At 37.9% G+C, this 14960-nt stretch overlaps 1 protein-coding gene across 1 annotated transcript; it reads left to right on the top strand.

Annotated features, from left to right (window-relative positions):
• The first annotated feature begins 3865 nt into the window (after positions 1–3865).
• LOC136254990 (uncharacterized) lies at positions 3866–5358 on the top strand. Its single transcript, XM_066047711.1, has 4 exons — positions 3866–3886; positions 3963–4207; positions 4318–4910; positions 5183–5358. The coding sequence occupies exons 1-4, from the start codon at positions 3866–3868 to the stop codon at positions 5356–5358; spliced, it is 1035 nt and encodes a 344-aa protein (XP_065903783.1).
• The last annotated feature ends 9602 nt before the right edge of the window (positions 5359–14960 follow it).

Raw genomic sequence — 14960 nt, forward strand, 5'->3', positions numbered from 1 at the left:
CTAAAAAGAAAGGAAATTCACAGCAGAGGTAGCGTAAGTGACCGATTATCGAACAAAGTTTATACTTTACTTCATAAATATCTCTAGGAAAGTAGTATCAACCTTGACTTTTCACCAGGAGGTAGCACCTTTCTTGTAGAATACCTCACGTAAGTTTGAGTAATAGTATCCGATTAGTGTCTGTGTTATGAGTGGATTTCTGCATTCCGTAAAATATGAATTATCGAACACCAATACCTATTATCGAACGCCCATTAATTTGCGTTAATCAATTATCGAACGTTTTGCACCTTTTCTACTGTGGTGACTTGAGTGCACCCTACACACTCTTAATTATTATATCAACGTGTTAACTGAAGTACCATGATACTGTAACTGAAGTATAGTTTTGATACAAGCATGCACTTGTGAGTTACAACAGCAAATCGTTTAGTGTAAAATGCGTACAGTGAAAAAATCAGCACATTATGACCAATAACACAGTCTTATTATCCTTGTTTACAACAACCCCTTCTGTACAGTCTTCGTGGATACATCTTTTACTCAAGTAAATGACAAACAGTCAGCCCAATTCCGCCGCCAAAGTCACGCTCGAGTTGTACTTCTTTCACGGCGATTCCTGTGTTCTTTTTCTTCATTTCTTCGTCAGTGGTGATGAGTATCAAGACTGCTGTGATGTCCACACATAAACTCTAAAGGATGGAAAGCTCATTAAGAATAGGCTACACTATTGGAATTCTCCATATAAACACCTTACGAGTATGCGGAATAAAATTGTAAACTTCCGAATATGTTACGCGATTTTTATGTTCAATAATAGGTACCGTTCGATAATAGGTCACTTACGCTACTTATTCCACACCACAGAGCTGTACAGCCGCATACAGTCATTCCCAGGCTGACCAGAGTTCCATTATTAACCCTTTGGCCCCTAAAGCCAATATTTTGGCTTTGGTTCTTAAAAACGAAAGTTATTTTACGAAAAATACCCGTTTTGACATAAATTTGGGCTCCTGTTACTCCATGTAGGAACAACCTATTCCTTCATGGTTTGTGTTAAATTACTCACAAAGGATAGATCTACAACATCATATAACTTTTACTAACCTTCTTTATTCCGTCTTTCCTTTATGACAGGTAGTATTGTAGTAATTATTGTCTTAAAAATGGCCGAAAATTCTTTCAAACGCGTATTGGCCTTACTTCACGCTCCATCGTGCTACAATGTTCAGATAAAGCTTAGGGTATTACCCATTAACCACAGAGTAGCGTGGTCCAAACCGTATATTCATAGGATATTTCGTTTATGAGATACGTGCGTTTGAACGCATGCGTGTAATAAAAAGCCAATATATTAGCTTTCGCATTTAACGGAACACTTTTTTTTATTAACATAGGGGCCAAAGGGTTAATTAAGGCCCCACACCACACATACGGATTGCCACTGGGCTTGGGAAAGGCAGCCAGCAAAACCAGACCACTCAAGTCTAGCTGATTTTAAATGTGGAATTAGATAGTTTATTCATGTAGCTGTGTGTCCTGGGTGAAAAATCGAATCTGCTGACATGGGCGATAAGACCGGTTTTCTCAGACTGGGTCACATTTATCTTTCTCCATACGATGGGAATCGCAATTGTTTTGTGCTGGAAATCATGAAAAATTGCTCACGCTCCGGATGAAGCATGTGTTCCTTCCCATACTTGGCATATATAGTCCAGGTCTATACCTGATTATAACCCACAGCAGAAATAAAATGATTTGCTACTGTGGATTTGGTACGGAGCTACTCTTTACTGAAAATCGGCCGAAAATCACATATTTTTGGATTTGGAGCAACCCAGCAATCAACAAAAGGAAAGCCCACAAACCTTCACTATACAGCAATATAGTTTGGTTATCACTTCATGCACAGCGCAAGTTTCATATGGATCTGAGCTTTCCTTCCATCAAACTAAGCGGCATGAAATTTCTTCCTAGCGCGTCTGACACTAAAATGGGAGGCATGGTTGCAATAACTCCAAGTTTTAGTTTCTCCAGCAAGTTATTTAGGTTTCAATATTATGTTGTGACTACCTAATGTGACTACCGGTATTAGTTTCCAACTAGAAATGGATTTCACGTGATTATGGATTGATTTTTTGTGTGCATTATAGCTATACATGGTTAGCTATATAGTGGTATAATCCAGGTATAATTTCACTAGTATTCTTATCAACATTTGACTGAGACACCACTGGTGAAGCATAGAGTTAGGCACAGTAAAACTCGGGTCCTACCAAAAATGGCAAGGTTCTTTGTATGTAAGATCAAGATACTCTAATAGAGCAGTCATCTAAACAGTCTCTGTTCTCTTTAGTAAGAAAGTGGAATCTATCAAGGTGAAAGTGCAATTGGAAAGAAACCTCAGCAGTATCGGATTACTGGTTGGGGGCACACCATAAATGAATCCACATTATGAGTGCATGGCTATACACAGAAGCAATATTTATAGACAAGATTAGGTAATAGGAATAATTATGCTGCTAGATTTTCAATTCACTATAAAATAATGATTCTATATAGTTGCAGGTGCATTTCAAAAAGAAAGATTGGTATGAATTGGCCACCTTGCACTACTAAATGGTACAACACAGGTATAGCTAATTAATCAAAAGTGTATTGAACGCACACTTTTGATTAATTAGCTATACCTTCATACTAACTGTAAGTTTTGTACATGTAATGATTTGTATAGGTCCTTCTAGTATACTGCTAAGTAAAAACTAATCACACAAATGGGATGTCAAATTTTAATGTAGAAATATCTGCAAAATTGTAATTTTCCTGTGCCTTAATTACACTCCCTGATGGAGGCTCTGCACAGTAATAAATACAATACACATACAATACAATATAATTATAGTTTTAATGGTACAAATGCATAACTATTTTAATTAATTTTGCAAGCTTTCAAATTTCTGTTTTGCTTGTAGGGCGTGCATGCAATTTTATGTTGAACTATAGACTGTGTATGGTATATATTTGATAACCTATTGCATGTGTGAGATGTAGACATTTACTATAGATATCCTTTTTATTATGAGTCATAAGTTTAAGGACTTGTGATGCTCGGTATAACATTCAGTTTCAATGGCCTATGTCTTCCCACTATGGATCAATTACCTTAAATGTGACTTAAATGTGATTTCTGAAGTACATGTAAACGACTTATAAACCTCACATAAATTCAGGAATGGCTATACACATGCATAGACAACTCTGCAAAGTGCATGTTATACATATATTATAGAGCACTTAGTACATTGTGGCTGTTGGTATAACAGTTGCCTTTGGTACAATTTCTCACGATAAAGTCAAAACTAAGTAATACCCTTCAGCTATGGGTGAAAAAGCTAAAATTTGTTGTTTGTTAAAGGCTCATATATATATATATATGTATACACGTAATAGTTATACCATGGGCAAGCTGCAGCCCAAGGGCGAGTGCGTATATACAGGCAAAGCACGAGTGCCCATTGTATAACTAATATGTTCTACTTTAGCATGTAGACTCACCTAATTGGCCAAATCTGTAGTTGCTATACAGATTACAGATTTTGCCAATTAGGTGAGTCTACATGCTAAAGTAGGACATATTAGTTATGCCATGGACACTCGTGCTTTGCCTGTATATATGCACTCGCCCTCGGGCCTGTGGCCCTCGGGCTTGTGCATATATAAAAATAAAGAGTAACCACCACTCTGAAGAGTTCCCAGTGTAGGGAGGATTTAACACCCCATGGAGAGTAACCAACACTCTGAAGAGAATAACCATTACTCTGAAGAGTAATAGTGCGTTTACACTAGACTTCTAGCACGGCACGGCATGGCACTAGCACGAGAACTAGTAGCATTTACACTATCGAACTAAAAGTGTGCCGGCACGTGAATTAAAGACCACATGACCTCACATGACTTTACAGATCTCCAAGGAGCGGTCGTGGATGATGGATTATACTGGTGAACTACAGTTAATTTTTGGCGAGCAACATCGTGTCAAGTCACAACTACTTTCTGTCATTAAGAAGAGAGCTGCTTTACAGCGAAGGAGAATGGCGATTTTCAAGCGTAATACTTCACAAAGGAGGAATTTGCTTCTCATGTCGGTTGCTGTGGGACTTTTAGCAGCCACAGAACCTCGCCCAAAGGTGCAGTGGACTTACGAGAGGTAGCCTATACATGTACAATAGTAATGTTTAAGTAGAATATGTTGTAGCTATGTTTTTGATCAAATCAGTTTAATATTAAGCATTTAATGCTTGTTAATTAATTAAACAGGTCATCCTACTGGTGGGATTATATTGTCTTAAGAACCTTTACTCCTGTGGATTGGATGGACAATTTTCGGATTAGTTGGGAGACATTTTACTATTTATGTCAAAAGCTGGGACCAGTCATCCAACGTGAAAACACTCAACTTCGTAATGCTATACCTGTTAATAAACGGTTAGCAATGACTCTGTGGTGTCTGGCAACATGTTCAGAGTATAGAACAATTGCACATTTATTTGGAGTTGCACGCTGCACTGTGTGCGTGATACTACATGATACCTGTAAAGCCATTATTTCAGTATTACAGAAACAGTTTATTAAATTTCCATGTGGTGAAGTCCTTAAAACTGCTGCAGAAGAATTCAAGTCTAAAACGGGAATGATACAATGTGTAGGATCCATTGATGGATGTCATATACCCATAACACCTCCTGCCCTCAACCGCACAGATTACTACAATAGAAAAGGGTGGTACTCAGTTGTTCTTCAGGCAATTGTTGATTCTAACTACCTGTTCCGTGATGTGTGTGTGGGCTGGCCAGGCAGTGTGCATGATGCACGAGTTTTTGCTAATTCAGGAATATTTTCAAAGTTAACAAGTGAAAAAATCCTTGATTGTAATTATATTCGAATACAATACAAAAATATATCTTTATTTCTGATTGGTGATTCAGCTTACCCATTAAAAACTTTTCTTATGAAACCATTTGCATTCAACACTGCTCTAACCAATCAACAAAAGTTTTTAATTACAATTTATCAAAGGCTCGGATAGTTGTAGAAAATGCATTTGGACGGCTTAAAGCAAGATGGCGCATATTAACTAAGCGTAATGACATGAATGTATCTAATGTACCACACGTCGTTACAGCATGTTGTATTCTTCACAACATTTGTGAAATATTTGGTGATGAAATTCCTGATGGATGGATGGATGATTCAACAGTTGATTTATTAGAGCAGCCATCAACTACTAGTCCAGTGGAACGACCTGAAAGTGACGCTAAAGCAGTTAGGGAAACATTAGTTACTTATTATAACAATTAATACAAGTTAACAACAGCTTGTAGTAATAATCAATATACTCAATACATAGTTTTACTCTGCCAACATTCATAGCTACTAGGTAGGAGGGTCCATGTTAGGGGGTTAGGATAGAAAGTGGTGTTCCCCTGAGGGTGCATCATCTGAAACACATGTAATTGGAACTCCCTTTCTTCTCGTCTTTGACGCTCAGCTCTTTCAGCTTCTTCCTTTCTCCACTGTTGCTCCATTTTCAACATCTCATAATCCAGTTTCATGCGTTTCTCCTCCAAGTCAATGAAAAGCTTATCACTCTCTGCTTGACCTTTCGTCATTCTATCACATACTTTCTCCATAGCCTTTTCTACCTTATCAAGTTTTGTACTTCGCTTTCTTTTCAAACTTGCAAGGGGCTTCGTTTCATCACTTCTAGAAGGCTCTTTGGTGGCCGACGTTGTACTCGAATCATCCTTCTGACTGCTTGTATCACCACCATCCACACGACTCTCTTCAGTAATACTATTATCAGTGAAGGGTGAGCCACAGTTGCTGTCTTCCTCTTCAAGGACTGCTGTAATATCAACTGGTTCATCGGTAGATGTGTCAATTAACATAGGTGGCTGTGTAGTAGGTTTATCAGCCATGATTTCGTTCATTGCTTTATAAAATTTGCCATCTCGTCGCTTATTTCCTGTCTGTTTGTTCTTATCTCTCACTTTCCTATAATCTACTTTCAGTTTCTTTATCTTATCGCGACATTGGGTCCATGTTCTGTCGTAACCGTCCTCACACATCAGCTTGGAAATTTTCTCATAGATTCTTTTTGCAGCCTTCTAGCTGTTCTTGAATCGTAGCATCGCCCCATATCTCGATAAGTTTGAACGTTTCTTTGTCACTCCACGCCATTTTCTAATCTTCTCTGTAATTCATTGTAAATTTCTGTATATCTTTAGACCGTGCCGTTCTGGGTCGTGCCAGCACGTATGCTCATGTGGGTCCAGTTTAGCTCGGCACGGCACAGCTCTGTCTATCAAGTGTTTACATTAGCAGAGCCGTGCCATGTTGTTCCGTGCCGTGCCATGTTGTTCCGTGCCGTGCCGTGTTTTGTGCTAGTGTAAACGCACTATTAGTGACACCACCTTCAGAGCATGTGTTACTCCCCAGTTACTCCTTTAGAGCAATGGTTACTCTCCAGGGGTGTTAAATCCTCCCTACACTGGGAACTCCTTGAGAGTTGTGTCATTTTAACAGTGTAGGGAACCAAGTAAGCTGTGATTGTGGGATTGAATTTTGCCAAACAAACTGTGATTGTGGGATTCAATTTTAATACATCAAACGGTAGTTTGATTTTATTATTGCTAATATAGCAATTTTAAGAGACTAGTGTTAATTATGTTACTTTAATTGCTACATTTACAAAAGTAAAAAAACAAACTACTGTTAATGTATTAAAATTAAATCCCACAACCACAGGTTGTATGGCAGTATTCAATCCCACAATCACAGCTTGCTTGATTCCCTATATAAGAGAAGAGGATAACAGTAAAACATCAAAGAAATCTGATGATTTCTGGATATAGTGTGCGCACCTATTAGGTATGCAATGTCTCGGGTTAACGAGATATACGCACTAGTGAATGATTTTCGGCCGATTTTCAGTAAAGAGTAGCTTCGTACCAAATCCACAGTAGCAAATCAATTTATTTCTGCTGTGGGTTATAATCAGGTAATAGACCTGGACTATATATGCCAAGTATGGGAAGGGACCCATGCTTCATCCAGAGACCGCGCAATTTTTCACGATTTCCAGCACAAAACAAACGCGATTCCCGTCGTATGGAGAAAGATAAATACGTTTATTGGTATGTAGAAAAATACTTTGATATTCCCTACAGGTTGAAATAGTAGGGGAGTAATTTCATGATTATCGATTTTTTTCATTGCAGACCCTATCTAAGGTAAGTGAGGATAATTCCAGACAGCTGCTAATTCTGGACACTTCGATCATTCTTAGCAATGGTAGAATCTCTCGGCCTATAATTTGGTATGCTAATGCAGTGTCCTATGGCCTATCTAAAAACCAAAATTGAAGCGAATCCGTTATTCCATCGTGAAGTTTGACACGAATTTGTAGTACAATCACGGGTAATTTTGTTCAAAAACTTTGAAAATGTTAGTCAGCCCAAGCTCATATTTTCGATTTTCAAAGACTTATAGAAAGACCATACCCTCAGCTAATTGCACACCAAAAATCGTAAGAATCCATGCAGCACACAGGGGCGGATCTAGGATTTATAAAAGGGTGGGGGGGAGGGGGGGCTAACTCAAGGTACTAATCTCTTGGATAGAGGTGTGCGAAGCATGCTGGAACTAGGGGGGTCTGGGGGCATGCCCCCATGAAAATTTAGAAAAATAGATGCTAAAATACTGCAATTTGGAGACATTTCCACGTAAAATTCATACCTGTAGATATTTTATATACTGCCTTTAGATTATAGGTATGGCTCTCTGAAGCATTTTGCTAATGGAAAAGTTTGGGTAGGTACAGACAACCAAGTACATGATGCACCCCTCTCACAATTGCACAACACTGAATAGGTGCATGTTAGAATAAGAAAGTTGAAAGTGGAAATTTTTGAAATTTGAACAATACAAGATTGAATCTGAGAGCATTTTCAATAGAAATTATTGTGTACCTGAATTAAGTATTGCCATACATATTAACTACACAAGTAGATGAATGAAGCCCTTTAAACAGACCAATGCACTTCATTGCATGCATAGGTGCAGGCAGATTTGGAAAAATTCCATAACAGAACCAACTACATGTTTCCAGTGAATGTTCTATTAGAGTAGTTAGCTGACTGCTCTATTAGAGTATCTCGATCTTGTACACCTCCAATGCTGATCCGGGTCCTTGTTGCATAAACTTTAGCATGAATCCACTGATAATACCTTGGAAAGATGTTTATAAGGTGGTTTTATGAGTATTTGTATTATTAGATATAATTATAAATTTCATTATAATACTCAGCATATTGATCAAGTAAAGCCTAAATACGAAGGGGGGGCAAAGCCCCCCCCCCTGGATCCGCCCCTAGCACAGGCAGAGTAGCAGTCGATTTATCAGCAGCTGTTCGGTTGAAATACAAAGAAAATATTCGCGAATTACATAAACTTTTAAAAAATATGCACAGTGACTGCTGTTTTCTCCCAAATGGTATGAACTTTCTACTTGATTTATAAGCTGCAGATGAGTGATAATTTAATCTGCATACTTGTAAAAGAGAATCAGTAACTTGTGGAAGGCTCTACTTGCTTGTTTTTCAAAGTGTCTGGAATTAGCCGCATGTTGCATTTTTACACACTGTTAAATTTTGGTTCATAACTCCTCAGCAGTTGAGTGTATCGAAACGAAACTTGCACTGCAGATGCACCATAAGATAGGCTTACAACGCTTCCTAGAGTTTGTCTTAACTTGTTGTGAGTCCAATGTTAGATCGCTTTTATCAAAGAGTGTCCGGAATTACCCTCATTTACCTTACTCAAGTAACGTGACCGAGGTTTATCAGGCATGTATCATACAGTACCGTACTGTATATTAGGGATCATGGAGATTTGGGTTTTCCTAACCAAAAAATTCACCCAAAAACCAGCTTCACAACTCCATCCTGGCACCTTGACAGTATTGGTTAGGTATAACCAAGCCCAAAAGTGCCTTCAGTACGATCCTAATGGCTTCCAATAAATTGTTACAAAATTAAAAAAATAATTTATTCAATGTAATTTTCTACTACTGTAACTACCTGATGCTTTCAGGCCTAGGCATGCGTAACTTGATAACAGCTAAGGCTATGGGCTTGATTTTTTCACTGTTCGACATCACTTTGTCCCAAGATGTGCCTTTTTGCCAACCGTAGTATGTACAATGCATGCATCATGGACTTTCCTTTGTCCTCCTTTCTGTCCCATTTGTTGTTACTGATAGCCCAAGGTGTCAATTTGCGGTAGCGCAATGCATGACTGGATTGATTTCAGAGACGATTCTAACACTGTTCTTCGTTTGTAACGCTGTGTAATGGGCTGTATATAGCTGAAAATCAAAACGTAATGGCGGCTGCACTTTCAAGGCAGTAATTGATAGTTAGGGCACATGAATTGTCATATTTTCGTGGTGACTGAATTGTTGCAGAGGCACCTCTTCTACTGTTTTTCGTCTGTAGTGCTGTGTAACAGGCTGAACATAGCTGAAAATGAAGCGTAATGGCCACTGCACTTTCAAAGCAGTATTTGATAGCTGGGGCGCGTGTTCAGATGAAAATATTAATTCTGGTGCCATCCTTTCTTTTGATGCGGTATGCGTGGGTTTACCAGTCATAATAATGTTACAAAAAAGTAAACAAACAAGTTTAAGGAAAAATTAGGAATTTTAAGTTCGATTAGGGATTATAGAGAGAAAAAAAGAAAAAAAAAAGGGAAACAAGGGAGGTCGCCTACACCTGCAGATATACTAGTGAACATTTAATTCATAATTCAGTCTTGGTCTTGGGGTATAGACTGAATTAGGGATTAATTGTTCACTAGTATATCTGCAGGTGTAGGCGACCTCCCTTGTTTCCCTACTTTTTTTCTATGATCCCTAATCGAGCTTAAAATTCCTAATTTTTCCTTAAACTTGTTATGTTCTCATTATTCATGATGGTTCACATAAAAGGTAGGGTCCGATAACCGAAAAATCAACTTTCACAAATCAATCCCATACCATTGTGGGACGTTCTTCATCATAGCATACCATTGCTATATCCACCATGAAACCGGATGCACAATTGTTGTCTTCACAGAAATATAGAATTTTATATCTCACAAGATGTAAAATTCATTTTTAAAATTTCTTGCTCCACACAAATGACCGGATGAAACCTGCTACGTACTTAGCCAGATCTTATCTAGAGTTGTTGTAGTAAAAAGTACATACAGCAATAAGCAAATGATGTTTGATTCCCAGAACAGAGCTGCTTTCTTTCAAAATTCTATAAAAACGAAGTACGATTTTTCAAATTCAAGCCGCCCTACCAGCCAAGACAAATAAAGCCAACTATTCTTCACAACATTCTGATAAGGTTGGGTGCATAGTCTGTCTATGCTGTAAGTATGGAAAGGATCTGAGACTTCTCACCATTTGGGTGACAAGCATCAAAATTTTGTGCTTCATTTCACAGGATTCACTCAATGATGCTGAAGTCCCTTCCAGCACTTCTGATGCCGCACTGATCAACTAATTTTGTTTAGAATGATGATAGAAGATGGAACAAAATGTTTGGTAGTAGTAGCAGTCATTGTTTCTGTGATTTCATATGATGTAGTATTAATTCCTGGCCAGCAGTTCGCCAGGAGCCCCACCTAGTTTGATTCGAAAATGAAAGATTTCATGCTTTTTTCAGTTTATTTTTGAATATTTTGCAACATGATGGTGCTGTGGGGTGATCTAGTAAAGATTTCAAGCCACCGTGAAGCATGAGCGGTGAAGTCAGTTTTGGATGAAGAATAATAATCGATGAAAGAATAATTGACAACCACTGGCACCAACTGTCCAGGGACATCTTTTGCCATCATTCCAGTCCATCATTGATGGATATTGTGGCTGCATAAGTGTTGAAAATGGCTAGAATACACAATAAAATTCCCAAATGTTACAGAAAATTTTGACACTCGTCACCCAGATGGTGAGAAGTCTCAGACCCTTTCCATACTTACAGCATAGACAGACTATACACACAATACTGTGAAGAATATTTGGCTTGTCTTGGCTGGTAGGGTACGTAGCTTGAATTCGAAAGTTTGTGTTTCATTTTGTAATTTGTAAGAGAAAGCAACCCTGTGCCGTGAATGTAGCAAATCATTTGCTTACTGCTATGTGTACTTTTTAACTACAACAACTCTAGATAAGATCTGGCTAAGTAGCAAGTTTCATCTGGTCCTTTGTGTGGAGCACAAAATTTTCAAAATAAATTTTGCATCTAGCAAGATACTAAAATCGATATTTCTGTGAAGACAACAATCATGCATCTGGTTTCATGGTGGATCTAGCAATGGTATAATAAGATGAACATTCCACATTGGTAGGGGATCGATTTGTAAAAGTTGATTTTTCGGTTTGCGGACCCTAATATAGTTTCATTGTACCATATAATACGGGAAGTGGATGCTATTTTGTACATCACAATCTATGGCATTTTTATGTTTGATTAAGCTATAGACCCATTGCAGGCAAACTGCTGCCATAGCAACATCTGCTCTCTTGGAGTACAACCCATTGTGCAATCCTGGTAGCATAGGAGAGAGTGTAGGCTAACCTTTGCTGTAGAATGCAGAAGAAGCAGCTCTACTTCCTGGGTATTGTTTTACTCTTATAGAAAGCAACGCTATCAGGGTTGCAAAACAGGTTGTACTCTAAGATGGTGGATGTTGCTATGGCAGCAGCTCACCTGCAAAGGGTCTATACAGCTATCTGAAGCACTGTTTGTACTTACGGCCACAGCTAGCAAAAAAAAACTTGTGTTGTATACCAAGATACCTCCATCATATCAAAACTTGCTATTGGGAATTGTAAACCGAAGTGATCTAATTTATGAGTTTTACTATTAGATCTGGGTATATCCATTCACTGGACTGGACTACTGGACTCAAGTGATTTTTTTTGTTACCTTTTATAGCAGACCACAAAAGCATTGTAGAAATTGACACCCTTCAGCTTGAGACATAAAACTTGCACATTACTCAGTGTAGTTCATCATCGAAAATAATTTGCCTGCTACTAGCAATGATACGAGCACTCTGCATGTTGTTAACACTGCTAATGCATATGTCTATTTTCCTAGCCTTCTTTTGTAAAATAACACAGATTGATATTAGGGCTGGAACAAAGGTCAAATTTTACAACCATTAAAAATCTTGTATTGGTTGAAAAACATTGCTGACAGCCATCATTTCTTAAAATACATATATTTTATACTAAGTACAAAAACACAAAAAGCAGTCATAGCTAGGCACCATAATTTCTATAGTACATTATACAAAAAAAATTAAAGCCCTTGAATTGCTCTATGCAATGCCACCTAAAGTAATACTCTAACATTACCATAGTAACATTTATTTTACTGTTGATTACAACATAATCTTCTTGGAAACCTGTTACAAATGGCATTCCACGGGGTTTGGTCTTTATCCCCATTGTCATTAATTTGTTCTATACTTATATTAATGACCTACCTTCATACTCTCTTTTCCTGTTTGCTGAGCTATGATACCGCCCAAGTGCAATATTGCACTCACTCGCACATGCAACTTTGCTCGAGACTTTTAAAAATTGCTAATACAACAGATGCCATGTTGTCTCGTAGCAACTGTTTCACTCACGAGACAACATGGCAGCTGTATCGTTCACAAGAATTGCAAGCGAAACAGTTGCTATGCTCCTTACTTAGTGATTTTTTAAAATCTTGAGCAAAGTTGTGTGTGCGAGCGAGTGCAACGTTGCGCTTGGGCAGTACCTTACACAGATCAATCACTCAACTGTTGAGCTCCATACTGTTGCAACATGATGTGAATGCCCTTATTCACTGGACACTAGATTGGTTGCTTAAATAGTGCATCAAGTATTCTTTGCAATGACTGTTGGTAACATAATTAACATTGCTCCAAACTACACTTTGGTAACAAACTACTGGCCAGTTCTACATCAGGGGCGGATCCAGACTTTTCAAAAGGGGGATTCCACTTTGGAATTGCAATTTCAGCCTAGCTGTAAGTTGAAGACTATAAAAAAAAAAGGTCATCACCTGCTGACAATTGCTGCCCTTCACCCCATAAATTCCCTCACCAGCTATCTTTCCTTATTTATAACTAGATACATAGCTTGTTACACTGCTCCTCAAAAGACTACTGTGACTGCTCTATTAGAGTATCTTGATTTGACTGCTCTATTAGTCTAAGAGTATCTCGAGTAAGAAAGGCTCTTTGAAAAGGGGGGTTCCATGGAACCCTTTGAACCCCCCTGGATCCGCCCCTGTGCATGTGTAATAGTGGATGATGAGAAGCTACCATTAAATGAGCACACATCATTCACTACCATAAATTGGGTCATTTTTGACAGTAATAAATTTTCAAGGTTAGCTACATCTGCAAAAATTTAACACGCAAATATAAACAAACATTGATTTTTTGCACATGTTTTTATTTTAACCGACATGTGAGTAACCATCCCTCCCTGTGGTAAGTCCACTCATGTTCCAGTTATTAAACAAGTAATATAACTTCCTCTTCAAAGAAACAGCAATTTGAAACAATGAAACATGAGACATGTTTTGAGGAACGTGTCCAATAATAATTCTGTCTTTTATAATGGCTACTGCATATTGCTCTATTACTCTCATTTGTAGGTTCTCGTGTGCAAGTAAGATTTTCACCAACTGTAGCAGTCCATAGTCGATATACATGATATCCACGTACACAACAGTTGATCTCAAACGTGGGCTTTGGACATACAGCTGTATGTGACCGATCACGTGTTCAACTTGTTAGCATGGTGTGGGCTTGCTCGCTGCTGTAGGTGTTGTTCCTTGCTGTGCCTGTAAATAAAGAACAGTAAAATAGTCAATAGTCTATCAATCAGCAATACACAATCGTTATAATCTCAGCATGACACAACTTTCATGTTAAAAAATTTTCATGGGTACCAGCTGCAGGCACCCATGAAAATTTGTTTACACGAAAATTTAACTTGTGAATATTTTCATGCATAAAAATAACCCGATTTATGGTATAACCAAAGTAAATCATATATTTGCTTTAATAGAAAATCATTTAGTCTCAACATGAATATATACATTTTAAAAACTTTACAAGACACATGTCTGCTCTATATTGTACATAGTATGCTAACATCATTGGGAGACCTGCATTTTTTGACCAGAGATCCCTGGAAAAGGTTCAGCAATGAGCTACCAAGTAGCTACCTGAATTTTCAGCATAATACACCTGTATAAATCAATTTGTTATATTTGAATGGTTCACACATGAACTAAAAGATTACAGTGAGTTACTACAAACATTGTGTGTATGTCTGTCATTTGTCAACACTTAAATGAACATCAGTGATTTTACTGATTACATGTATGGAAATATTGATCTTACAGAGACTAACTTGAATTCAAATCTGGAAAAGATTTGCTTCTTATCTTGTGCGCAATGTTTGTATTAGAATGCAAAAAAAAAGGCATCGATTCACCTACTTATGACATGAACTCTTAGCTATTTGTTGTAGCAATTGCACATAATTTGTACATATAGCCAGCATGTATATTGTACATCTCAATGTAGTAATCAGTAGTCTTTTCTTTCAGTTACTTTCAATTATTCCGGAGTGTATGTAATAATTCCAGAACCAGTGCGATATGTGATATAACTACACTGGCTTTTCCTTTTGATTCGAATTGTGAAAATGGTACACACACGCACACACACGCCTGTTCCTGTTTAACACTACCCAAGTGGGTCATGTGTTCCCTTGAAGGGAAAGCAAAAACACATATGCATGTAGATTACACGATCTTTTGTAGACTGCAAGG

Source organism: Dysidea avara, chromosome 5 (assembly GCF_963678975.1).
Source record: "Dysidea avara chromosome 5, odDysAvar1.4, whole genome shotgun sequence".
Taxonomy (NCBI): domain Eukaryota; kingdom Metazoa; phylum Porifera; class Demospongiae; order Dictyoceratida; family Dysideidae; genus Dysidea; species Dysidea avara.